The 25,894-nt window shown below is 54.9% G+C and overlaps 7 protein-coding genes across 7 annotated transcripts; 2 read left to right on the top strand and 5 right to left on the bottom strand.

The window, feature by feature from the left end:
- Positions 1–15: 15 nt before the first annotated feature.
- On the bottom strand, positions 16–2,513 carry D7B24_008747 (uncharacterized protein; the record flags this gene model as incomplete). Its single annotated transcript, XM_028642832.1, has 2 exons — positions 16–2,087; positions 2,144–2,513. The coding sequence occupies 2 exons, from the start codon at positions 2,511–2,513 to the stop codon at positions 16–18; spliced, it is 2,442 nt and encodes an 813-aa protein (XP_028493475.1).
- A 1,972-nt stretch (positions 2,514–4,485) lies between these two features.
- On the bottom strand, positions 4,486–6,242 carry D7B24_008746 (uncharacterized protein; the record flags this gene model as incomplete). The annotated part of the gene is made up of 3 exons (XM_028642831.1): positions 4,486–4,669; positions 4,721–6,054; positions 6,105–6,242. The coding sequence occupies 3 exons, from the start codon at positions 6,240–6,242 to the stop codon at positions 4,486–4,488; spliced, it is 1,656 nt and encodes a 551-aa protein (XP_028493474.1).
- Positions 6,243–7,415: 1,173 nt separating this feature from the next.
- Positions 7,416–8,086, top strand: D7B24_008745 (uncharacterized protein; the record flags this gene model as incomplete). The annotated part of the gene is made up of 2 exons (XM_028642830.1): positions 7,416–7,423; positions 7,477–8,086. The coding sequence occupies 2 exons, from the start codon at positions 7,416–7,418 to the stop codon at positions 8,084–8,086; spliced, it is 618 nt and encodes a 205-aa protein (XP_028493473.1).
- A 158-nt stretch (positions 8,087–8,244) lies between these two features.
- Positions 8,245–8,773, bottom strand: D7B24_008744 (uncharacterized protein; the record flags this gene model as incomplete). Its single annotated transcript, XM_028642829.1, has 4 exons — positions 8,245–8,365; positions 8,420–8,544; positions 8,595–8,665; positions 8,719–8,773. 4 exons carry the CDS (start codon positions 8,771–8,773, stop codon positions 8,245–8,247), a joined length of 372 nt encoding a protein of 123 aa, XP_028493472.1.
- An 861-nt stretch (positions 8,774–9,634) lies between these two features.
- On the top strand, positions 9,635–11,030 carry VPS4 (Vacuolar protein sorting-associated protein 4; the record flags this gene model as incomplete). Its single annotated transcript, XM_028642828.1, has 3 exons — positions 9,635–10,254; positions 10,305–10,755; positions 10,809–11,030. 3 exons carry the CDS (start codon positions 9,635–9,637, stop codon positions 11,028–11,030), a joined length of 1,293 nt encoding a protein of 430 aa, XP_028493471.1.
- A 610-nt stretch (positions 11,031–11,640) lies between these two features.
- Positions 11,641–13,329, bottom strand: NOP56 (snoRNP complex protein nop56; the record flags this gene model as incomplete). Its single annotated transcript, XM_028642827.1, has 3 exons — positions 11,641–11,880; positions 11,936–13,058; positions 13,160–13,329. 3 exons carry the CDS (start codon positions 13,327–13,329, stop codon positions 11,641–11,643), a joined length of 1,533 nt encoding a protein of 510 aa, XP_028493470.1.
- A 7,258-nt stretch (positions 13,330–20,587) lies between these two features.
- Positions 20,588–23,234, bottom strand: D7B24_008741 (uncharacterized protein; the record flags this gene model as incomplete). Its single annotated transcript, XM_028642826.1, has 3 exons — positions 20,588–22,835; positions 22,910–23,059; positions 23,221–23,234. 3 exons carry the CDS (start codon positions 23,232–23,234, stop codon positions 20,588–20,590), a joined length of 2,412 nt encoding a protein of 803 aa, XP_028493469.1.
- Between the last annotated feature and the right edge of the window lie 2,660 nt (positions 23,235–25,894).

Raw genomic sequence — 25,894 nt, 5'->3', positions numbered from 1 at the left:
GCTCTTGCTTGACGCCTAGACTGTCACCTCAATGAGCTCCAGATCTTCCTTCCGCGAACTGTTGCCAATCCAGAATGAGTAGCCGCCATCGTCAACGTGCCACTCCCCGTTGACAAAATACCCGAGCTCGCTCTTCGGCACCTCGAACCTGACGTCTTTTGACTCACCTGCACGAAGTTCAATCTTGGTGAACCGGATGAGCTTCATGACCGGGAACTCAATGACGCTGAACTTGGGGCGATAATACAACTGCACGACCTCCTTTCCAGTTCGGTCGCCCGTGTTCGTCAGCGATGTGGTCACAACAACCGAGGTTGCACTGTAGCTTCTCGTCGCCGCGCTGCTATGTGCCTCGGCTTCTCCGAAGGCAAACGTTGTGTAGCTCAAGCCGAACCCGAACCGAAGCGGCGAGTAGCGCGTCGACTGCGGCCAGTGCCAGTCATATAGCGTCGCCGAGCCGAAACCTCCCACATCATCCGACGGGAGATAGTCGTACGCCACGGGGAAGGCGCCGTTGGCTTGCGGCACCGTGACCGTCAGCTTGCCGCTGGGGTTCGTTTCGCCAAAGAGGATCTCGACGAGGGCGTCGCCGGTGAACTCTCCGCTCAGCCAACTGTGCATGATCGCACCCGACCGCTGTGTCGATTCACTCAGTAAGAAAGTCTGTCCCGAACTGAGAACGAGAATGGTTGGCACTCCGGTGTTGAGAACCGCGTCGAGGAGCTGTTGTTGCTGCCCCGGAAATCCGAGGTCTGCATGGGCATAGCCCTCGCCGTCGGTACGCTCGTTGTTGAATGTTGCAGGATCAAATGTTCCCAAGCCGGAACCGAGCACAACGACAGCAAAGCCGGCCTCTTGGGCGGCCGCTGCTGCGTCTACAATGCCTTTGGTGCTTGTATCGTTTGAGGGGAGGATGCTGGTTCCCTGGACAAAACGAACGTTCTCAGCACCAATCTCGCGCTCGAGGCTGCGGTGGAACGAAGCGCCGTACGCGGGATCCGTGGCATTGCATGCTGCGTACATGCCGGCGTTGACAATGTCAGCGTACGGCCCAATGACAGCAATGGAACCGACCTCGCTCCGCTTCAGGGGCAAAATTCCATCATTCTTCAGCAATACGATGGATTCCCGCGTGATGTTGCGGTTGACATCAAGGTGCTCCTTGCTTCGTAGCGTCTTGTTGGCTTGCTCGAGGGTTGGAAATGGGCGGTCGAAGCTGCCCGTCGTAAATTTGATCTCCAGCAGAGCGAGCACAGCTGTGTCAACGAGAGCTACAACATCCGTTTCGTTGGCTTGGTTGATGAGCTCTGTGAATAGACCATTACCTCCTGGGTGGAGCTCATGCTCCAGTCCAGCACGCAGAGCTTTCAGAGCTGCGCCGGATCGTGAGCTCGCTACCTTGGATTCTGTGGTGAGATAATCGATTGCGTTGGCGTCCGACATGATGAGTCCCTTGAAACCTAGGATGCCACGGAGAACAGTCTGTAGAAGATATTTGTTGATCGACAACGGGATACGATCCACACTTGAGTAGGACGCCATGAGAGCCAGTGGTTTGGCGTCCCGGATTGCCTTGACGTATGGCGGAGCGAGGTCGTTCAGAATGTGGTTGATCCCACCCTGCATGCTGGCGCGGTTGACACCACCGCTCCCTGATCCGTAAACCCAGTGCTTGATTGTCGTCGCGACCTTGACCCATCCATTCTCGTCTTTCTCCTGCATTGTCTGGATGTATTTGGTGGCAAATTCGCCCACAAGATAGCCATCCTCGCCGTACATCTCACCATTTCGCCCATTTCTAGGGTCCTTGGCTAGGTCAACCTCGGGTGAGAGAACCCACTGCACGCCGATGGCGAGGTTCTCCTCACGAATAACGGCCACGACCTGCTCGAAGAGAGGCAGGTTCCAAGACGAGCTCATAGAAACTGTGCCGGGAAAGAGGGTGCCGCCTGAAATCCATATGCCATTCACAGAGTCGGCAATCGTGATGTATGGGATGCCGAGACGCGATTCACCCACCTGTTGAGCGCGGAGGTCATTGATTACCGGGAGGACGTCATTGACGTAGTTGAACTGCAATCCGAGGCCTATTTGGTGTCAGAGCCTGTACTGTTGATTTGCGAACATTGTTTTTGTGAGATACTCGCTGGGGCCTCCTTACCGAGTTGCCCGTTTTGTGTCTTTCTTATCGCGTTGAAGGACGTTTCATTGAATACGGGTTTGCCATTCGTTCTGCTTACGGCCCTGCGGATACCACCCAATTGACCAACTTTTTCTGCCCATGTCATCCGTTCGAGCAGATCTTGTGCTCGCTCCTTTGGCGTAAGTGATGGGTCTTTGTAGGATAAACTTCCGTTGGATGTCCTTCTGAAATCAACGGTGGAGCCAGTCGCAGACCCCAGCAAGGCAAGCGATGTGAGGGCACAACGAAACATGGTAAGATATCGTGCCGTCAAGATGCTGTAGACGATGGCCGCGAACCAACTCTGCACACTAAAGGCCAATGAATGCATTGTCGGAAGACCTTATATTCTCTCGCACAGGACTCTATACCGATTCTCGAAGTGACGTGCTCTGTCGCCGACAGCAACCAACTGTCCAGTGACGCATCCATCCCATCTTGGCCCCGAGCCCGATCCCCGAACCAGCATCTCCCCTGTCTCCACGTGAGCAGACGGATGTCAGTGGGGGGTTCGGCTGTCGGTTGCAGGGCCGAACGAGGTTAGGGTGAGTCTTTCTGAAATAGGGGATTCACTGCCGAAGAATTATGCTCGGAAAACTTGCGTTACGAAGGGGTTCGATGGTGTGATTTAAAGAAGTGGGCATGACTATTTCCTCGACAATCCGGTCTGGTTCACATTTAGAGGCAGTGGCCAGTGGCTATTGCAGGGCGCAAGACAAAAAGATGGGTTGAGTGGGCCGCTGACGTTGGTCATGGTGTTTGGTACCAATTCGGAGAGAGGCCTGTTGTTCGGCTTGAGTATTCTAGGAATAGAGTGCAGGATCTATGAGAAACTAGGAGCAATCAAGGCTGTTACACTTTTTATCCTCAGTCAGGCGGAACTTGTCACTCCAGCTCCCCAGCCACAGGATTGTGAGCTTCTGACCCCCTTGACGTGAAGCACTTCTCCTGGAAGGAGTCAGGCTTCATGAAATACATGCAAGCTACTTTCCATAATTATGAAGGCAGCTTGTTGGAGAGCCTACACAGCGGGATATACAGATGATGAAATGATGAAATATAGGACTGCGCCTCCAATAAGTGAAAGCGTTCCTCGTACGGCATTGCAATCATCTGCACACCTTGGAAGCTTTTGGTGGTCTCGAGAACACTCTCGAACTCGGTAGAATACTGCTTAAATTGCTGCCCTACTTTTCAATGCGCATAAACCTCTTCGACTTGTCACGATGCCATTAGCGATGGTAGTTGCAAGCGAGTAGGAAGCTGACCAGCAGGCCGACCAAACTCGGGGAGGTGGAGTTCAGGAAGTTATCATCGGCACCAGGTATGCACAGATCCTATCAAGAATTCCACTGTCACTGGTTGCCTTGCAGCTCCTTCGATCCGTCGCATTTCACGAGGGCCATGGCTGTGTCCACTCTTCGGGACATGTCGTCTACTTCTCATAACAGTCGCTAAGGCAGTCTCGCCGACGTTGAGCTGTCGGGTGAAGGCCGGGCCTATCTACTGATTGCCAGGGTCCTGAGCGCTCGTTGAACGCTGACGACTCTATTAGTTATTCCCCTCCCCAAATATTCGACAACCTCGAGTACAGTCCTTGCAACTCTCGAGATGATCCCCATCATACTCAACCCGACGGAAGGGCAGTGCGACTGCTTACTACCAGGATTGACATCTTCGCCAATATGCAAAGCAATAATTAAAGCGGGCAGGTTTGTTATTGCCTCTTCCGCACCGCGGTTGGCACAGAGAAGGGGGTCACTGAGACGGACCATGTCGAAACGTATACCAATGTAGACGCTTGATGTCATTGCTGGGACCGGTCAAACAGCTGGCGTTGCTGGAGAGTGCTAATAGTCATGGTATTGCTATAATGGAGTGCCGTGAATCGTATGAATTACCCCTTGCTTCGCTATACGTGCAAAAAATGCATCACGTGAACACTCGTCCGGACGCCTCGCCATGCATAACAGTTTCCTCTTCCATTTTTTGCGCTCATAAAATCATGCTCGTCATCTCATAGCCTCGCGGGTTTGGCTCCTATTCGCATGATATGACGATATGTGTGGGAGCGTCAGCCGCTGCTTTTCTTCAGCCATGCTTCTGGCCCGCTTGGCAGCTCGCTCCGATTTGGATGGGTGTGATTTCGAGATCGGTGTTCGTGCCTGGTTTGGAGATTCCGTCCTTGATTTGACCCGAGCGCTCCTTCTTAGCAACGGGGGACTAAGCTTCCTGCTGCGGGAGCTTATCTCGATCCTCTTTGAGCGACGCAGCTGCGTCGGGACCTGTTCTCCTCTCGAATCCTAATTTTTGGGTCGCAAGTCCTTGACGTACCAATGCAGCTTGTCTGACTGAAACACGTGTCCAGGAGGGTTGCTGGCCTTAGTGTAAATGTTGTCAATGTGATGTTGGTGGAACATCGCCGCCTGGTTGCAATTGAGAATATGCGGGAGGCCAGGCGGATTCGTCAGGCGGAAGATGCCGTGCCTGGAGCAACGTTAGCATACATGATGTAAGATCAGAGAGAGGCAAACTTACGACGGCTGGTGTTGCGGGGCACAGACGATCGCAATACTCTCAGGCATCATGATCTGGTACCCCGCCTGTGTGTGGAGATCACGCGAACTCATGAAGCAGGTCTGTGTTGGGTGTGTATGAATCCAGCCGAGAACTAAGAGATCCTCGTTGATACAATACTCGAGTTGCGCAGACTCATTCTCCGTCTCGCAAGTGTCCGATGTGCATTTCTGCTCGGGGATAAGGAGACAGCTGATGAAAAGTGCGTTATTAATCGGCCTTCCGCACAGAATGCCACACATCTCTAAGCCCTTGCGCGTGTTTCCTGAAGCAATCTCAAGGAACTTATGACGCAGTTCGCTGGGAATGAAAACGGGCCGGATAGGATCCCCATTCTCCAAGTACGCGGCAGGGCGGAATGCAACGCGCTGCTCTTTGGCCGGTGCCTCCACCTCCTGTTCCTTTGGAGGCCGAGTGGGGGCAGCTGCTGCTGCTGGTTCAGGTGTAGGGAGTCGTTTGTACGTCGGGAGAGACTCCTTGAGCGGCCTAGAGGGCGGCACAACGTCGTGTTTGTAGGGCGGAATGTCCAATTCTTTTGGAGGCTTTGATGGTGCCGCGACATCCGGCCTTCGAGGCTCCAGTGGGGCAGAATCCCAGTGCACTGGCTTCGGTTTCGACACGGAAGGGTAGTGGTACGGCTGGGTCGGTATTTTGGGAGGAGGCGATGGTGGATGTGGTCGTGAGACGCCTGTGTGGCTGAAAGCGTCTTCGACTCTCTGGTACCCGCCCTGATTGTCATCAAGCCTTTGTCGAGTGGCTTCCATTTGTCTTCTCAATTCTTCGGCGTCGTTCGTGGTATCCGGCTGTCCGCCTTGCCAGTCATCCCATGCACCACCTCTCCGGCGCTCTTGCTCCTGCTCCACCGAAACACCAGCACGACGGATTCCCCTCTTTATTGTGTCCCGCCGGACGAAATCTCGTTGCGCCAAGTCGACCGCGAAGTCCTGGTTGTCGCCTGCGTCCAGAACTCTTGCTCTCCCACCAAGAGAGGGGTCACGAGCTGCAAAATCATTGTAGGTCGTGGGTTTCGAGACTTCTTGCTCGATGTCGGCCTTCTTAGACGCAGCGGTCATCCGCGCCCACTCGTCGTATTCACTGTCGATGAGGGGTTTGAGTTGTTCGAGACGCCTGAAGACCTCATTCGCCTGCCGCTTCCGTAAGGCCTTCGTGAAGGCCTTGTTTTCCGGAAGTTTGGCGTCAGGGTGCGTGTCGAGGTGTTTCAGCACAAGCGATGAGTGTCGCCAGAGCATGACGTATGCTTTCCTGTAGTCGTGGTCCTGCATGGCGAATCCTGCCTGGATAAGATGAGCTACGCGATCTTCGGAACTGATGACGAAAGACGAACCTCTTGATACAGGACGTCAGCTGAACGAGCCCAGTGCTTGAAGGGAACTGTAGGTTGGAATTCGAAGTTGTCGCCCATTGCGGCAAGCTCCTTCGTGTTGGTCGGCCGCGAAGGCCGCGGTGCTGGTGTCCCGTTCATGGCTGGTATTAGGACACAACTTCGACGCGCGCTGTTGGTTTGTTGGCGAAGATCTAGGAAGTGCACTCGGGAACAGATCTAGAATGTTGTATCTCGAGAAACTTGGAACATGGTAGTTAAGAGTCATGTGGATAAACGGAAACGGTGAGCGTCGTACCCGCCTTCTTACTAGGGATCCGAAGATGCGGGATGGATTGGTGAGGCAAAGTTTGGCAGGGTACATATCAGGAAATGGAAGCCTGGCGAATATGACGAAGCTCAATGCGCCATGCACACAGCTCCAACACCCTTGGGTCCTGGTCTCCACCTCAGACATGACCCCGCGATCGCGGGGCAGTCACATGACAAGAAGCAGCACGTGACTTTGGCTGCGAAGCTAAGGTACACTTCCATTGGCTGCCATGACATCTTATTTTCCTTGGTGACTTGAATGAACTGCGGGAAGAGCCGCTTGTATCATGTCCGAGAAGCGTCCGTTCATCACCAGATAATAAGACCGCCCTTCTGATTCCATTCACCAGTCACTTTGAGGCTTGGCTCTGCGGAGGGTACTGTTGACAACGACGGAATCCTCGAGTGGTCTGTTTACAACCCGACTCGTACCAGCCGCCTACCGGGAGAACCCGGAACGATGGATTCCATCAATCGGGGGACGGTCCGCCCTTCCTCTCGCCCATGGACAACATTGCAACCGCTCTGCCGGTCACCCAACCACCACATTGCTGTGAAAAGAGGATCTTCTGTCTTGATTCAGTTGCATCTGCAGCATGCCACGCGGTCTTGTTAGGGACGTCACCTTCATTTACAGTATATCGTGCGCTTCGAAGGGATGTGACGGAAGCTGTCATGCATGAGTGATCAAACACCCCCGTTGAATGTGAGCTGCGTTGGGCAATCACGGCGTTATTCCTGCATGGCGGGAGGAAGCCATGGCCACCTACGTGTCATTGCTGGTCTTGCCACCATCCCTGAATACAGGCAATCTCCTGATGAGGCCGCAAGGCCTCAACGCCATGCCTGCCGGCAGAAAATATTAAAAGGTTCTGGACATACGCTCCCACCGCTGCTCAATGTACAGCCCTCCTTCTCCATTGATCTCCATCCTTTGTTCAAATCTCGCTCAGCAGCTGCATTCCAATCCCATCGCATTTTTTTCAGGATGATGTCGCAAACATGTCGAAGTACGGTGCCCGATCGATCTCTCGTCTGGCGAAGCTAATTATCATGCAGACAGCGTGGAGAGCGTCATGCCTTACTTCACAGTAAGCATGGGCCAAGCCGCCATCACATCGCCGTCCTTGTGGAAGACACTTCTCCGGTCATACTCCCACATCAACCAAACATATAACCTCCAAGACTCCCATGGTGTCCTTGCTTGTCAGGCTGGTCTCAAGAGCATACTGAACACCACCTTTGACCGTGAGGCTCAAGCTTTCTTGGACCGCCACTCCGAAAACCTCGATGTTCTGGACGACTCTCTAAACGGTCCGGCCAAGGCGCGCCTGCTCGCCAGGGCCGTCGCCGGTGTCGTTGCCGTCTTTGAGCACCTGTCTGCATGCCGTGGTGAGATCACACAGGAGGTCTTCGATCATCAAGTACAGCATTTCGCCAAGAGTGATCAGTGCAGAAGGATCACTGCGAAGATTGAAGAGAGCAAGGTTTTCTCACGCTGCTACGCAAAGAGCCAGCTTGCAGACGTGATCTGCCAGGCTGTTGAAGATGGCCCCGACACGGCGAGCCTTGGTCTCGGAGAGGATGATCAGGCTGCGATTGAGTGGGCATCCGAATTGCCCTCGAGGAACATGGGACTGCCTTGGGGTTTCACGATCCTCGCGTTGAACTGAGACGGAGGACTTGACGGTGTTAACGAGACATGCTGTAGTACGAAAGGGGGGGCACGACCATGGCGCTTGGGGGACACTGGGTATAGAATTTGTCCTAATGCGAGCTGTAATACAACCAACTAGTCATGCTCTTCTTTGACGTCGGCTCATCGCCGACCTCACGCCGCCGCGTTTGCTTGTTGCTGTTGGCCTTGGGCGCTCGCCTGTATTTGAATGATTTCACCCTTCTTCTTATCCAGTTTGCTCTGAATGTCCTTGATGGAGGTTTCGTGCCTGTCACTGTTACTTGCTCATTAGATCATCGACACGCAACTGTTCCGTGAGGGCACTAACATCTCCTTATCAATGAAATCCAGGCGGCCCTTCACTGTGCCTTCCGCCTCAAACTTATCCTGCTGTAACAGAATGGGTCCGACGAGCTTATATATCCGCTCGCCCTCCTTGAGCCCGTCGAACTCCTAACGCCGAGTTATTATCGAGCTGTGCATGCGTACTTTGGCGACCCTACCTGTTGCACGCCGAGGTTTTCCTGCTTTTGGGCCTCGAGCTTCTGGCGGGCAGATACTGACGTCTGCAGCTCTGTCTCTCAGTCAGTCAGCGGTGTTTTCATGAAGGATAAATGCGTCACTTGCCAGCTTGGAGTTTCTGGAACTCCTCCGACAAGGCTTGCAGTCGAGCCTGAGCCATTATGAGGGGAGAGTGAGAAAATCTCACAGATGAGGAGAAGAATATTGTGATAACCAGATATTGGGCCTGAAAGTACTTCCCAGATGATGTGTTGGATCTGAAATCGGCTCCCGAATTTGATTCGGCTTGATACTTCACTTCTGGAGTTGTTAGGTGAGATCAGAGCGACCAAGCCTGACTGACTCTTGTGTTCATGGCGGCTTCTCGCCAGCAGAGGGATTGCCCCACCAAACCGCCTAAGAGCAAGTCCCCCGAAAATCGTTACCTCACCTTAATGGTAGATTTAAATTACACCGTGTACAGCCAGAACCTACCACCTATTGCAACAAAGAAAAGGATAGAATTATCTAGGCGATCCTACTACTTTTTCTTGAAAAATTGCGTTCTTCCTCAGGGAGGCCAAGGAATACAAAATGTGCTCAATGAGGCTTACTCAGTGATAGCATAATCCCGTGTAAGCGATTATGGCATACATGCATGTATTTCCCCCGCGAATCTGGACTGGGCCCATTGGTTTGTCCAGGCAACGAACGTCACTCACAGGCATCGACGATCCCCATCCCGCCTTGCTTCTGCCTCTTTTGCCCAACAGGCAGCACACCCCCACCTCGGCCCTTCCCCCATCTTTCGCTCTGGTCTGTCTTGCGCTGCCTCGAGCCTATTCGGATTGAAGCCTACGGAGGGAATCGGTCTTTCGGTGAACCTGCTACGCATCCTCATTTCTCGCCGAAAACGACGCCTACGCTGAGCGACAAACCGCCGGGCAGCTGTGCGTGATCGACTTCCCCGCGCTAGACCTCCCCCTCATATCGACACGACGACCCCTCAACACGCCCACACCACACCCCCCACGAACGCACGATGTCGAACAACGTCGACTTTCTTGGCCGCGCTGTCAATACCGTCAAGCAGGCCATTGAGGCTGACAATGCGGGCGAGTACGAGAAGGCCTTCAACCTCTACAAGCAGTCCCTTGAGGTCTTCGTCCTCGCCATCAAGTACGAGAAGAATGCAAAGTCCAAGGACCTCATCCGTGCCAAGACCGCCGAGTACATGGACCGCGCCGAAAAGCTGAAAAATCACCTCAACGAAGCAGAAGCCAAAAAAGCATCAGGGGGCAAAGGCGCCGTTGGCGCCAATGGCAAGGGCAAGGAGGACAAGGACGGCGAGGATGGCGAGGACAAGAAGCTGAAGAACGCGTTGAGCGGCGCCATCCTCCAAGAGCGCCCCAACGTGCGCTGGGAGGATGTCGCCGGCCTGGAGGCAGCGAAAGAGACTCTCAAGGAGGCCGTTGTCATACCGATCCGCTTCCCCAGTTTGTTCCAGGGCAAGAGGCAGCCGTGGAAAGGTATCCTGCTATATGGGCCACCAGGAACCGGTAAGAGTTATTTGGCCAAGGCGGTTGCGACGGAGGCGAACAGCACCTTCTTCAGTGTCAGCAGTTCTGATCTCATCAGTAAATGGATGGGCGAGAGTGAACGGTAGGTCATCCATGACCACGTGTGAGCAACGATGCTAATCAAGTTGCCAGGCTTGTCAAGACCCTCTTCGCCATGGCTCGCGAGAACAAGCCGGCCGTCATCTTCATTGACGAAATCGACGCCCTCTGCTCGCCTCGTGGCGAAGGCGATTCCGAGGCATCGAGGCGTATCAAGACAGAGCTGCTCGTCCAAATGGACGGCGTCGGTAAGGACAGCAAGGGTGTTCTAGTCCTAGGCGCGACCAACATTCCCTGGCAGCTCGACTCTGCTATTCGACGACGATTCCAGCGACGTATTCACATCGGTCTTCCCGACGCACCAGGCCGCGCGAGCATGTTCAAAATTTCAGTTGGCGATACAGAAACAGACTTGACGGCAAATGACTACAATGAGTTGGCCAAGTCGAGTGAGGGATACTCGGGCAGTGACATTGCGAACGTGGTACAGCATGCGTTGATGAGACCAGTGGCGAAGATTGTGCAGGCGACGCACTACAAGGAGGTATGTTTAGACGAAGCGCAACCGATAATCATTATATACTAACACCCATCCAGATCATGGTCAACGGTGTAAGGAAACTGACACCATGTTCACCCGGAGACCCAGCGGCGAAGGAGATGAGCTGGCATGACGTACAGTCGGAGGAGCTTGAGGCGCCATCAGTGGATGTTAAGGACTTCAAGAATGCCCTGAAAGAGACGCCACCAACCGTCTCTATGACAGATGTTGTTGCGCATACGAAATGGACGCAGGAGCTAGGAAGCGAGGGCGCATGATGTGGCACGCAGCTCATCGAGGGTCGGGCCAGCTGTGGTTTTGACCACATGAAATACGAGCATCTCAAGCTTTCACGACAAACCTGATTGGGCCCGCTAGTGCGAGACACTTTGATTTCAGTCTAGGTAGGTCATCATCACAAGTCGCGTTGAGATGGTGTCAGCATATGGGCAGAGGACGGCGTCTTGGGGCGTTACTTGTCTGCGGGAGGTGCCTTGGTATTAGCAACTTGCATCGCGACTGCGTGTCGCGCAGGGCCCTGTATGTATGTTCTTTACTGCGATTTTCCAGCTCTCGAATGGTGCAAATCAAATCACTGTACACAGAGCACACGAACGAAGAGAGGGGCGCGACCGAAGTTTCTGAACTCGTTGATATGGTATGAACCTTCGTCAGACTGTACATACACGACACAATGCAAACATTGCCCTCAAACTCCCATGCCGAAAAACCATTTGAACTCCAGGATCCAGACAACAGACAGACAAGCCGAATGGAGTAGAGAGCCGCCGGACCGTTTACCCTGCAGGTCCGTAACAGCAAACTCCCCAGCGGCGCCAAAAAGAAGAAAAAGAGCAAGTCCGCCCGTTTTCAGCAGCTGATGCCTTCCTAATCATCGTGCTTGGATTTCTTCTTCTTCTTCTTCTTCTCGCCGTCCTCGACCGGCGCGGGCTCAGCGGCACCGACCTCGGACTCGCGCTTGCGCTTCTTCTCCTTCTTGTCAGACTTGTCCTTCTTCTCCTTCTTAGACTTCTTCTTGTCCTTCTCGACCTCGTCAGCCACGGGAGCGGCCATCATGGACTCATCGAGCTGCATGTCGTCGCCCTCAACAATGTCCAGGACAGAGGCCTTGGAAATAGTTAGCAATGTGTACCGATGACAAAAGCAGGGCACATGTACGTACCATGACATCGGCGTTCTTGGCAGGCTTCTTGCCGGAGGCGTAGAACTCCAGACGGTCCTCGACCTGCTGGCGCAGGACCTGGCCGAACTTGACTGAAGGCTCCTCGGAGAAGTTGTCGATACGGCTCGCGATGGAGCACTTGTTGGCGAGATACCTGGAGATGCGGCCCTTGTTGCGGACACCGGCCTTGCCGATGAAGCTGCTGTGGTAGATGAGACCGTACTTGGGGGTGTTGCTCTTGGTCTTGAGGGCACGGAAGAGGGCCTTCTCGGCACCGAGAATCTGGAGGGTAGAGGCAGGGTACTTGGACAAGCTGGTGAGGGAGCCGGCGTGAGAGATGAGGCGGGCGGCGACGGGAGTGCCAATGAGGCACTGCAGGTTGGGGGCGACGATACCCATCTTCTTCTCGAGGTAGCTGGAGGTGGAACGCCTCGCCTCGGCCTGCTGAACGACGGCCTGGGCGAAGCCCTTGACAATCTCGAGATCCTGGGCGGTGATCTGGAGACCCATGGAAACCTTGGCAGCATCAATGATTGCCTGGGCCTTCTCGCCATCCTCCTCGACGAGAGCGGCGATGTCGTGCAGCCTATCGTTGGTGAGGGTGCTCTTGTCGCCAATGGCAATGACCAGGCGGGCGTAGGTCAGGTTGTCGGAGACGATCTTGATGAGCTCGGGGAAGTGCCAGCCGTACCATTCGCGCACACGCATGAAGAACTGGTTGACGCCCTTGTCCTGGAAGTCGATGGTGGCGCTGGCCTGGATGATGTGGTTGTCGTTCTTGGTGGTGTTGAACTTAACCTTGCTACGGGAGTAGGCGTGGCCGAGACCAAGACCAGCCTGTGCTGTCTCACCGGTCTGCAGGCCCTTCAGGAGCTTATCGGCGTGGAGGCGGACACCACGGAGGAAGTCGGCGGCGACCTCAGAGGTCTCGCCCGTCTCGCAATCGACACCAGTGAAAGAAGACTTGATGCTGCTGGCGAGGTTCTTCTCGGCGACGGCCAGGACGACCTTGCTCTTCTTGCCGCTGGTCTTGGGGAGGTTGAGCTCGAGGATCGACTTGAGGTTGTCGGACATGACACCCTCAGAGATCATGTTGATCTCGCTGAGCGCTTCCTTACCAGTGCTGTTCCGCTGGGTTAGCCGACTTGTAGTTCTCCGCCAACGCACTTGCCGCGTGCTCAATGGCATGCAGCGGTGCGCATTGATCCTTGGAGCGTCTCTTACTGGAAGGGGGTGAAGTTGAGGAGCTTGATCATCTTGCCGAAGCGCGACAGGTCGTTGATGGCCTCCTGGGTCTCCTTGGAGCGAAGACCAATGCTGTCAGCCTGGTGCTCGACCTGGAAGACACCATAGCCCATAGGGGCTTCGTAAAGCACGTAGTTGACGCTCGCCATTGTGATTGTGACGGACTTCGCGCTGTAGGTGGTGGATTGGCGGATTCGTTGTGTTCCGATCTCGACCTTTGGACTTGGGGGCGCCGACGATGTCGATTTTTCTGAATTTTCCCCCACTGACTGGGAAGTTTTTTCCTGGAGCTCCAAAAGCTGCACGCGACGCACGGTCCATGCTGCAATTGGCGAACTGCCCCCACCGAGTCACGTGCTGATCAAGCCATACCTTCAAGCCACAGGAGCAAGCCACTTGTTTCTCCAGTTGCTGACTCAACTCAATCTGCAGACACAATGACCACAGAATGGGCTTCACTTAGTCGTTCGTCTGCTGCGTACGGCAGGCCCGCAAGTTAAGTGCAGGCCATCATGAATTGCCCACCGCACCGCAATAACTCATGTTACCATGCTGGAATTGAAATTACACCCCCCAAATCTATCGTCATCTGAAAGAAAATCCAAACCTCTCTTCTTCTTGAGGAAGCTACATGAACCGCCCAACTCGCAGTGCTGTCGAGAATGCAGCATCAAACCGGCTAGGTGGCAGTGGCCGAATACTTCTTAGGACATGAATTATCTACCGTAGACAGGTAGTCCACAACATCGATGACCCAGTTTCCCGACTTCTTCCCGTCGCTCGCAATCCCAATCTGTCTTTTCCGTGACGATGCTGCTGGTTGCGGTCGCACACGAGCATCCCTCCATTCAGGAGACGGCCACGATCAGTCTCCAACCGTCACTTGGAGGTTACTGGCGGCTTCCCCAAAAACCGGTTCAATCGGAGACTAATGTTTTTTTTTTTTGAAGAATATGTACGGATTTTATGATCTGAATAATCCGAGCGTTTCCCATTGCCAATGAGGCTGTTGGCAGTCTTACCATGATTTAAGTTTCGTGAGATCTTCACAATCAGTGCTTGAGGACATCGGTGGATGCTTATGGCCAGTTTTGTTCACTTGCCCTCCATGTGAAAGACTTTTCCAAAAGCGCAACCAAATGAAGTAGCGAATAGATAACCTTTCATTTCAGCATATTTTTCAACAACAATGCCACATGCTCGTCGGCACGTGCAGCTAACCCGCTCGTGCGATGCCTCTCTCCCGCGCTCTGGAAGGTAGCAGAGAGCTGGAAGCAGAGCTCTAGCCTATCAATACAATGACGAGCACGATGAAACTTTTTGAAACCCTAAAGATATGGTTCTTGACAAGATAGTCGGCAGAACCGGTCATGCCATTTCTTTTCCCATGAAGTCTGTTCACAACCGCAAGTCACACCGCAAATGTGAAGACATTGAGTACGTCCCCGAGGTAGATATCTACTACTTCTTCCGACATTGGCTTCATACAGTCTCATTGGAAGGCTGAGTCTTTAACTTACGGGCACATCATTGAATCGCACTGGCATGAAACACGCCCATAGTCTGTGTAGTCGGGTTTTTTGTCTGTCTGCTTCCCCTCAGAGGTCGCCTCAAAGAAGCGCCATTGTATGTGCCAAGTTTCTTGAACTCTCGATCCGAAGGCTCACCAGAAGGCTTCCAGACGATCTATTTTGTGGTTCGTTCCGCTGCAAGCTGGGTCATGCCACAGAACGCTGGGTGCCTGTACAGGAGCTATGTCCCCCGACACTTGGGCGTGACTTGGTAAATGGACCATAACTCATCCGCATGGTATAACTTGGGAGAAGAATTTCCGAGAACATGTACGTGCATTCGAATCTTTCGGGCACGCATTGCGTGCAGAGTTAACTTTGCATCATTGTAATTCCTCACGGCAGGTTCGCGGGTGATGCCTTCTCCACTGATGAGGATATGGATACGAGTCGAGAAAAATAGATGAGAGAGTTATTAAGACCTGAATGTTCGAATGCTAAGAATTAAAGCTCAAGGAAGCCTACGGCTAGGGGGCTATGAATACTGAACCACCACGCCGCCGGCCATGCCAAGGTGCGGTCGCTTGATTCGACATTGGACAACCGTAGCTGGGCCACAATCAAAATTCCATGATCCCTCGCCTGCCAGCCGCTGTATAACATTTCAACTTCCGAGGACATGTTGGAGGGACGGGACAGCTTTAATTCAATTGCGTATCGTTATCACCATCATCGGCCGTGGTTCAAGAACCGCAGAATGGGCGGACGGCGCCGATCGGCGCCAATCATGCCGTCATCGCTTCCCACACCCACCCCATAGCAGCGGCCGCCAAGTTGCCCTGAGTGCTCACAAACATGGCTCAAAACTGATGCAGTGTGCCCAATTTGCCCTGTGAATTGGAACTGCGAGGCAGCTCCCAGGGAAAACATATGCTCTTTCGCCACTGACATGGCCAGTGAAGCAGCTGGCAGTGGACTCTCGTGTCCAATCCCCGACCGCATAAATCCCAAGCACTTTTGGCCGGCACGTCTGATTGCCCGTTTCCCCGCCTTAGAAAAATCGCAAATCCCATCCATTTGGAGCATTGTCTCTCGCCACCACGACCTGATACAGCAGCAATTGGGACAGCTCACTGGAGCTTGCGATGATCGCTGCTCTTCCCGAGAGCTCTGAAGCGTCCATTGTCCAATGGAGGCCCAGACGGGTAATGGATGGCGGAGATCTTGCGACGATATAGCATCCTCAGGCTTGTTGTGAAGAAAAGTTCACAAATTCGAGAGACATCACTCGATGGCCGAAGGCGAGACTTTTCCGGAGGCGTCGTGAAGAAAACCATGGTACTCCTTTGCGTGATGGAGACTGCCGATCGAGAAGTGCTCTGAAGCCTGCAGCCCCAGGACAGGACGCCACATCCTGCATTCTCCCCCTCATGCCAGCCTTCTGACGGCTTCCACCGCCAGGAATCGCTGGCTCGAGGGAACAGAGAGCGTGATCCCAGCACATCGGGAGCCGTAAGAGCCCTGAAGGACCCAGGGTGCTCTGCTACCCGCTTTGTGACGGACGGAACTTTCGCCACCACGAACCTCCTGGAATTTTGCCTCGAGTCTGACTGACCGTCTCGACCTTGTCGTTTCGATACATTCACGGCAGTGTGGCGAGTCCCTTCACTACCGCATCGGGAAAGCGACGAGATGCAGTAGACGCTGCCATTGGTTCACCGTTGAGGTTCCAGTGAAGCCTCATATCCCCCGGTGACTGGCAAGGGGTCTTGCGTGGGTGTGGCTGAAGTCACAGAACTCGATCGACTGGTGAACTATGTCGGCGCGTGGCTTCCCAAGTTGAAAGGGCATAGAAGGGGGATAGGGGAGGACATTCGAGCCCAACAGCATCGGGAGCAGCTGTGAAATTGAGAGGGGCGAGGCGTCGGGACGCGTGCAGGCCATCTCAGCGACCGACGTCAAGCAAGTCGACATGCCGTCGATGAGAGGACATCGAGTCTCTTTATCCTGTTCAGCCTCTCCTCGCCCAGGGACGAAAGCACCCCCCCTTGGCCAGGCTGTGGCTCGCCAGGAACCAAGATCACGGCCCACCTGCGGGCGGCACCCCCCTATCTCTAGGTCCGTCCCGAAAGTCTGGACGCGCCGGGGGTCCCAGAGCTCCAATGAGTGGCTTTGGGCTGGTAGAGATAGACAGTGACATTGCTTCCTTGGCTGCCGCTCGAAACCGTACCCCCTCCCTGCACACACACCCCTCCTGTGGGCTCTGTGGCGAGTACCTGCCTGCGGCTGGAGCCGCTGGAGAAGAGAAGGCTCTCCTCTCGAGAGCTCCCTCCACAAAGAAGGAAAGCGTAAATCAGAAAGCCGTGTTGACGGCGCCCATTGGGTTCAGCCACGGCTGTTCTGTGGCCCCCTTTTCTCCCATCGTCTCGATCCGACATGTGGCGAGGTGCGTGAGCCACATCAGGTGCGAGGATCGTCGTCTGCTGTGGCGAAGAAACCCAACGTTTCGTACGTCGCCATCTGTCATGGCGCCATGCTACGCCAATGTAACTGACGGGGCCCCTGAAGAGCTGAAAATAGTGACTTCGCGACTTCTATTGGCTTGTTCCCCTGGAAGTTACGCGTGGCTGTGCCTCTCCAGGCCCGAGGATGATCATGAACGGTGAGGCTCCGGCTCGCCGCTACTGGCCTAGTGCCCAGTACGACCGAAAACAGTCGCACATGTGTCACGTAAGGCCATGTCAGTTGGAGGTTCTGGACCTCGGAGAGCGTGATGATCGTCTTCTCGCGTAGCGGCCAGCACGAAGCGAACGGCCTGTGATCTCGCTCCCTAGCCGTCCTCTCATCTTGTGACCACATCTCATGATGCGACGGTGATATGTTGGTGCTGTGCGGGATGACGCCTGTGTGAGGGTGATCGGCAGTTGTATATCCGCATCGGGACGCCACTGGACGTTGCGCCAGCATAAGTCACTGTAGTCAGTCCAGTCAAGCCACGATGAACCCCTCCCTTCTTGTGCTTGTGGCCCCCCCAAACCCCTCCGCATTGTGGCGAGTGTCTCCCGCACGAAGGCCGAAGTACCAGTACAAATGTCGGCTCTGTGGCTCATTTCTACGTGCCCACGACCGGCCAAGTTCAGGGCTGCATATCTGCACACGCCATCCGTGAAGACCTCCCTCAACCAGTGCGACATGGTGTGCGATCGGTGCGCTGGTAACCCCAGTTAGCCCTTTAACACTGGTATAGGGCCATCAAGGGCCCAAGAGCCCCACGCCGACGCTAGGAGGATCGTTCGTGTTCGAGGCATGGCTGTTATCCGTCTTCTCGGGGTCGTAATATGCCCCGTCCTTGGCTCCCATTAAGGGATGATACCCATAGGCCACCGCATTGCGAATGTGAGACACGGCATGGAATCGCTGGCTAGTATTCAAAGTTTGTACTCGCTACACGCATAGTCAGCCTGCTACGCACTGCGCGACCTGTGAACCAAAGCAACTGCGTACATGTAGCTTGAGACACAGGGGGCACCGCCATTGCGACTACAGGCGCACTGATTCTGTGATGGACAAGATACTCAACGGAGGAACACTGTGGTTCTGCGTCACCGCGAAGATCCGGCAGTCTCGGTCGGTCTCTTTGCGAAGCAGCAAGCGATGATCACCGACATGATGTTTAGGGCGATCGGGAGGCCGCCCAAGTCGTGATTGCTAGACAAGTCTCGAATTGTGCATAGGGATCGTCGTTCCCTCTTGTGCGCGAACAGTGAGTTTGACGACAGCATGCAGACAACCGACCTACCTGGTGATCTACACAGGTGCCTGACTGACGTTGGAATTTTGCTCCCGATGTCATCAGCCACACTTGCTAGTCAAAGATGTGGCGCCAATCATCTTCGGCTGAAGGGGACCAACCGACCACATCTTTGAGCCACATATGTGGCTTGCGCGTCCCCACGGGGGTCGAGATCCCAAGACCATTGCTTCGTACCTTCGCTAGAGCCGAATACATGGCCGAAAGTACCTCTTGATTTCAGGGGAATAGCGCCAATCTCCAATCCTACAGCGAGCTAGATGGTAGCGCTGTTGGCCAGACGCGCAAGCACTCGCCACAGCTAGTGTGGCTTAGCCGCCCCCACCATGACAACCAGTCACTGACATCAACAATCCCTCGGCGCAAGCATGCTCACTCCCCTTGCCTCCCCAAGCGCCGGCTGCATCTCGTCGCCAAGGTCCGGTCATCCCGTAAACCATCCCATTGCAATCCTCCCTCAGCCCACAGAAAACTGATTTAGCCAGTGCGCTTCAGAGAAAGACAGACAAGAGACGGACCGCAGAGGAAGGAAGCATGGAGACAAGCACCCGAGGGACCCCCCCCCCCCCCCCCTCAGACCCAGGCCTTCTTCGTAGCGTGGCAAGTGAGACAAAGACGTTGCGCGCGCCACATTTGAATCTAGAATGCAACCTGACAACGGTACCTACCCTTCCCTACCTTAGCTGTACCTAGCCGCCCCCTACCTAGCCCTCCGAGGCCCCAAATCTCCTCCCCCAAAACTGCACCCCCCCTCTCTACCCTACCCGCCGAGCCGGTCTCACGGAAACATCCTCCACATGCAGAAACACAACATCCAACCACCACCCCCCGGCCTAGCCCCCCCGAAAAACGACGGCCTAGACGACGAAATGACTGAGGTAAATTTCTGCCCGCGACGTTGCAAGTGCGAACCCAGCCTAACGGACTCTACAAGGGGGGTTGCGCCGATTTCGCGTGCCGTTGAAGCGAAGAGGGGGGTGAAGGAGATGTTGATGCCGGATTTATCTGTAAGGCCAGGACATATCTCCTGCGGGAGCGAATCACGATCGTGAAGCACCCTGGCAACAGTGCGTCCCACGCGAGATTAGCCATGGGAGGAAGCGGCCAAATCTCTCTCGCTTTACTGTACTCTCCATCAAACGTTCGTCGAGAAATGCGCCACGAACCAGACATACCCCCGCCCCTTCCCACACTGCATTTCGAGGTAAGGTATCTAAGTAGAAGATGCCCCGTGCTGGTGCGGAGGAAAGGACGCCATCACGGACCACGTAGCACTGGCCCGGACCGTTTGATGCACGTAGTCACACATTGCTGGGGAGGCGCATCCTTTTTCGACTCAATAAACCTCATTTTTGTTCTCTCGCGCTCTTTCTGGGTATACTGCCCCTAATGCCAAAGATACAAACGTGAAAATGTACCGGACAACCAGTTGGCCACGCCCCCGCCGTGTCTGCCAGTGAGTCTCCGCCCAGTTTCCCATCATGTTCAGCGAGAAATCGAATATCGGATTGCTTCGTAATACAAAAGGAACGAAAACATGAAATAATTGTGTCCAAAAATCGGAATCAAAAAATGCAAGAGGCTCGTGACAACAAGGGATATGACGGCCGCCGAACCGCCTGATGTTGCCCAGCAGCTCAGCAAAGTTAGCATCAGATGTCCGTCCACGACTTCCAGGTCTCTGCCAGGTCCTCTCATCTCATCCATCGCCTTGTGCTCACGCTCTGATAAGCTGACATCCGTGCTTATCCAACCATAATCAAGGTGGAAAAAGAAAGCCGCAGTATGGTTGTCCGTCTAGTGTATCGACTCCGAGGAAAAAAGTCCCGTAGGACGCTTAGAAAAGAAGAATAAATGCCCCTGGCGGGACTTGGTATCTTGGGAAAAGAAGAATGAAATGGGGAGCAACGCCGTGATCAATCGTGTCCCACCGACCTATGTGCAAGTAGGTATTACGTGTATCTGCAGCCGGGAAAGTCCACATGGCGGTATAAGGAACGGGGCATGAACGAGGTCCGTTGCGGACCTCGCGCTGTGCTTAATTTGCTGTAGGTAGAAAGGGAAAGCCTCGCTTGTCGTATTGCATCAGAATGATAGTCGAAGTTCATATCCGCCCTGAGGTGGGGTTGACGAGGCTGCTGTATCGTTGTCGTTCTGGTCGACAGCCATTTCCCATTCACGCTTAACCTGGACTGCAGCCTCTGGGCCAATTTCGACAACCTCCAGGGTCATGTCTTGGCCCTCTTTGAGTTCCTGGATCACATCGTCATCGATTTCAACCTCGAGTCCTTGTTGCAGGACGTGGATTGTTCGTAGGACTCTTGAGGGTTGTAGGTTCCATTTTGAGGCTACTCGGAAATTGAAATCTTTGAGCGTGCGTTGGCCGAGGTAGATGGCCTTGTGAAGTTCGCGTCGTTCAGTGCCGGTAGGTTTCTTCTGCGCGACGTAGAAGCAAGCGACGGGCTTGGTGACGCGTTCCGGCGGCGGTCTGTAAGAAGGATCGACACCGAGAGCCTCGATCCAGCCGCTCAGGCCACCTGTGTCGTCTGTCTTAGCGACCCTTGTTGGCTGGTTGCTGTCCTGGCGAGACCCGCTGCCCGTGCCCTCGCTGTCGAAGCCCGACCACTGTCGGTTGGGTACCGCCGAAGCTTGAGATGCGAGTGAGAGGGAACTTGGCGAGGGCGAGACCATCGATGAGCCCGCAACGGAGCTGCGTCCGCTACGCATCTGCCACTGAGCACTGTCTCTCGATTCCACCTTGGTGAGATCAGCAGAATCTTGAGGTAGCGAGACGGGGTGCGCATCCGGGTCATCGAGGTCCTCGCCGCGAAGATAGAGGACACTGACAGGTCGAGTGCTGGTGAACATATCCTGTAGCGACTGCAGTTTAAAGTGGAGTTCCTCTTCAACGGGAGGACGTCCTCCACCGCCACCTGCCGAACTCGCCGAAGACATGGACCAGGTTCGCTTATGCTTTTGGACTTTACCGGGCCTTTCTGATCCTGTGGACTTGATGTGTACTGCCGAAGACCGCTTTCGCTTCCCAAAGTCCTTCAATCCGCTCTCTGCTTGAGCGATTTGCTGCTTCAGCTTGTCGATAGTCTTCTTGACATGAGCCACGTCGTTGGAAAGCTTGCGCTCGGCACCATGGTCTCGGAACAGTTTGACCTTGCAGAAGCATATCTCAGGTGTCGCATCGGGTGCAGGCTGTGCAGAGTCGGCGGGTAATAGGTCGGTCTTGGCGCAGAGTCTCACGGGTATGCCCTTGACGCCCTTGGAGTGGCTAAAGTCGGTCGACAGGAAGTTGAATCGAACGGCAATATTGCATTCAGGCCCGCCATTCGCTCCGGGTGTCCATATGACCGAGAAGCCGTCGAATGAAGAGGTATCCAGCTCGATGCGGGGTCGCCTGTCATCGCCTTCGTGTGCAGCATCTTTTGTCTCGACATACTCAACGGCCTGCAATTTCCCTCCACGCTGATGAGCTTCGTTCGTGCCCCTCCCCTCTTTCCACAAGCTCCAACAAACGCCGGGTTTCAGTCGTTGTTGCTCGTCTTCGAAAGAAATGCGCACAAATGTCCGATATCTCGTGCCGGGAAGAAGAGGAAGCGCCGCATTGGTATCAACGATGGAGAGTGAATAGGCCTGGCCTTTGTTGAGATACGTCACTGGAATCTCGTCTGCATGTTTGATCATGGCGGTCGGAGCGTTCAGAGTCGCGTGGAACCGAAACTTCTCTGCCGAGGCCGGCAGAGGGACGGCCATTGACATGCCGGTAAATTGTCGCTGTTGCGGATGCTGCTGGGGCTGGAAACCGACCAACGGAGACCCATGGTGTAATGTGCCGTCCAAGGAAACCATACGTTCGTCTGACGGATCCGAATCCATTGGCGAGCCGTCATGGTCCATCGTCTCGTAACCGGTGTCCTGATGCACAAACGTCGACGGCGCAAAGGATTGTTGCTGAGGCGGAGGAGCCTGGATGAAGGGGTTGAAATGGTGAAACTGGTGAGGCTGCAAGGCCTGAAAGCCCGCCATCTCCATCATGGTAGAGGATGGGGGCATGGATGCACCCTCGGACGTCGGCATTGACAGCGGTGTTCCCAGGCCCATACCGAGACCCATGGTAGGCGTGTGCAGGTCTCCGGCCTGGGGATGATAGATGGTGTTGGTACCGCCGGGGGTAGGGGTGTAGTATCCGGGCGGCGCATTGGCGAAGCTGGAGAAGGAGAACGAGTTAGGATCTAACAGGGATGGCGTGAACCGCCAGGGCTCATGCTGTGCTCTCGGCGTGGGATCTTGGTCGCGGAAAGCTTCATGGTGGGCACTATGGCTGCATTAGAAGGTGGTCAAGATCAACAAAGAGGGCGCGGTGCCCCTGAGCATCAGGGTGTTGTGGGCAGGTACCTCTCAAGCGCTGGGGCGGCAACAGCGGTATTGTCAGTGGTTGTTGTATGGGCGGGTTGGGCTTGCGCAGACGATGCGCCGACCGCAGCTTCGGGAAACTGCTGTCTGAAATTGGCCAGAAACTCGTCCCCAGGCTTCTGGGTGCTCGTCCTGGTAGAAAGCGCAAAGTGTCAGTTAAGTTGATTGCGGGAACGAGTATAAATATTGCCTTGCGCGAGATGCAGCAAGTCGCGTGCGCCCACGCATGCGTGGGTGATGCGATGCGATGCGTTTTGCGTGGGTGGCACTGGCAGCGCGAAGGGTCCTTGTACCTTTGGCGAAACATCAGAGCGAGTGGCTGTGCTGTCCGGTGACAGCGATTTCGGTTTCGAGCGCAAAATTAGAGTCCAAGAATGGGCCTTGCGGGAGCCGATTCGATTTCCCTCGCCTGTCCAAATTCTGTGGGCGAGAAAATGGGAGCTGAAAGAGAGCCGTCGTGCGTGTGTTGCGGTAGCTTGCGACGCCTAAGTTCTGGCTGGGCTTCTTTCTTTCTTGAAGGAGCGTAGCTCGAGTGTGGGGGGAGGGGGGTTAGGCTGGTGATGCTCAATACGGTATGAGAGGGCGTGTCGCGGTGAGCAAACGAATGGACGAGACGTCGGGGTGCGACGAGTACGATGCGCAGTACGGTCGAAGAGTAGCTGTCAAAGTGACAGGAGATTGTCCGCGAGGGCAGAAGATGTGGGGAGTGTAAGAGTAAGAAGAGACAGTTATGTAGAGCGGGAAGAGGCTGTTGGCGAGGGGTGGCTCGGGTGGGAGCGTGTATTATTATGAAGAAGGACAGAGAGGATGGTGTGGGACCTCTGGTGGCTCTGGCGCTGCCTCTTGTGGTGGAGAAGACCGGGTTGGCGTACTTGTCGTGCTCTCCGGGGGGGGTGGGCGCTTCTCTCGGGGGGTTCGGGGTCAGATTAGTGGAAGATGAAGACCCAAGTGAACAGAAAATGGCGGGCGAGGGCCTGTGCTTCGTCTGGGCTTGAGGGGAGACGTATACGGTCTGCCCTGATGATAATTAAGAGGCTGAGAGAGCAAGACGGACGAGACGGCGTTGTCGTGTATCTGACGAGACAGAAAGGCAATCGGCAGCTGGCCAGATTGGTGGTCGAGGGTTGAAGGATGGCTGCGGTAATGTACCCCACGAGGCAGGCTGGCAGGTCGGATCGGCGGTTCGTCCTGTTGTGCCGTCGTCCTGTCTTTCACGTTGTCGAATAGGTATTTGCCCGTCGCAGGAGGCCTTCGCCAAGCAAGTACTCGTCGTTGGGTCTGTACTTTGGACCCAGGTTCTTCGCGTCCTTGTACCTCTACTGAGAAGGCTACTTGGGCTTGTACTGTCGACGTTGAAAGAGGAGGGTCTAGGTGGCATCGATTCCCGACGAAGAAAGGATGAGCGGACAGAGAAGGGACGGTGGAGCCTGGAAGGGGAAAAGGGCACAAATGGAAGCCCACTTGTACTTGTACCTTGGACCCCGGGGGGTCACAACGATTCGGGTCGGGCTTGCTCACTTGTAGCGCATCCCCTGTGCCGACTGAGAAGGGCCTAACCAAAACGCTCCCTCCCCCCCCCCCCGCCCATTTTCACAATCACGCACCGAGGTATCTGCCTGGTTGCCAACCTACCTTACCTAGGCACCTGCCCATCCATCACTTGTTTGCTGGCTGGCCGAACAAGTAAGGGCAGACGCGACCGACGAAGTGCAGGCAGGAGGAAGCCTTGAGGCAAGTGAGCGGGGGTAGGAACTCCCATACAGTCAGGCAGGTACATGTACCCCTTCCTGCATAGACCCCCCTCCCCACCCCTCATGAGCAGAGCGCGCGCTGGGCAAGCCACCCCACCAGCCCCTTGCAATCCAACCACGGAAATTGTTAGTACAGTACCCTCGCCACAAAATGAGCTGCGAGAACCCCCCCTTCTCGGGGGCGCTGTGTTTACACTCACACCGTGGGCGTGAAGCAGCAAGGCCCCAGGATGCTGAATTGGCAAGTCGATGGACTTAAGCACAAGCTGCACTGTCTGCGATGCTTGCTGCCCACCAACCCACTGTTCCACCACGGGGCTCAAGACTCGGTAGGTCGGTCCACTGGCTCACCAAAGCCCTTCAGTCTGTCGTTGCGCCTTTGTGCCTGTCTGGTCCAGACTGTCGTCGGCGGTCTCCCCAATCTTACCAAGACTTCGTACACGTCAGGTCTCGAGCCCCCCCCCCCCCCCCCCCCCCACCCTACCGCGGTGCGGCACGGCAACAGACGGATCAATGATGGCAAATCAACCGACACACTCGAGGCCCTCGTCGTCTGAGGCGGTAAACCAACGCAACAGGGCCTGCAGTCGATGGAGATGGACGCGGAGATGGAGATCAAAGGGAAAACGACGAGAGGCAGGCTACCCCTCGCCAGCGCGCTGTCGAGACCTCGCGCGACACCCATTCCTGTCCCATTGAGCCGGGTATTCCACATGTTCGAACAGGCCCCATCCTGACACTGAGCACACGAACGTTCACCTCTCCATCGGAACTTGGGCTCGTCATCGGCTATCAAGGACGGAGAGATGCACCACAGCCCCTGTGGAGGCTAGCACTTGTCCTCTGGCCCGACTCGTGGCTTTCGGCAATGACAGCAAAGGACGCTTTGCTTTTTTTCCCATTCCAACTACACAAAGTGATGTTGTCTTTTGACCTTTCGGAGTTTACCCCGAGGCAGGGACTCTCAATCTGGCGTGCGACAGATGTCTCTTCCCTCGCTGCCACGACCCTTACTCCCCGAGGTGCCTCGATGTTCAATCGCCCTGTCCTAGCCGCTCCTCTGCAGTTTCCCAACATGGCAGGACCCCAAGCACCCGTTTCGGAAGCCAACAACTGGATACGGACGAGCACACAACATGGCCAAACAGCATTGCACATGGTGACCACAATGAGGACAAACTAAATTCAGGGACGTTGATCTTCACAAGCCTCCTAC

The sequence above is a fragment of the Verticillium nonalfalfae genome (assembly GCF_003724135.2).
Source record: "Verticillium nonalfalfae strain VnAa140/NRRL 66861 chromosome Unknown scaffold_80, whole genome shotgun sequence".
Lineage (NCBI taxonomy): Eukaryota > Fungi > Ascomycota > Sordariomycetes > Glomerellales > Plectosphaerellaceae > Verticillium > Verticillium nonalfalfae.
The sequence above is the reverse complement of the archived record's forward strand: the minus strand, read 5'-3'. Positions and strand labels throughout refer to the sequence as shown.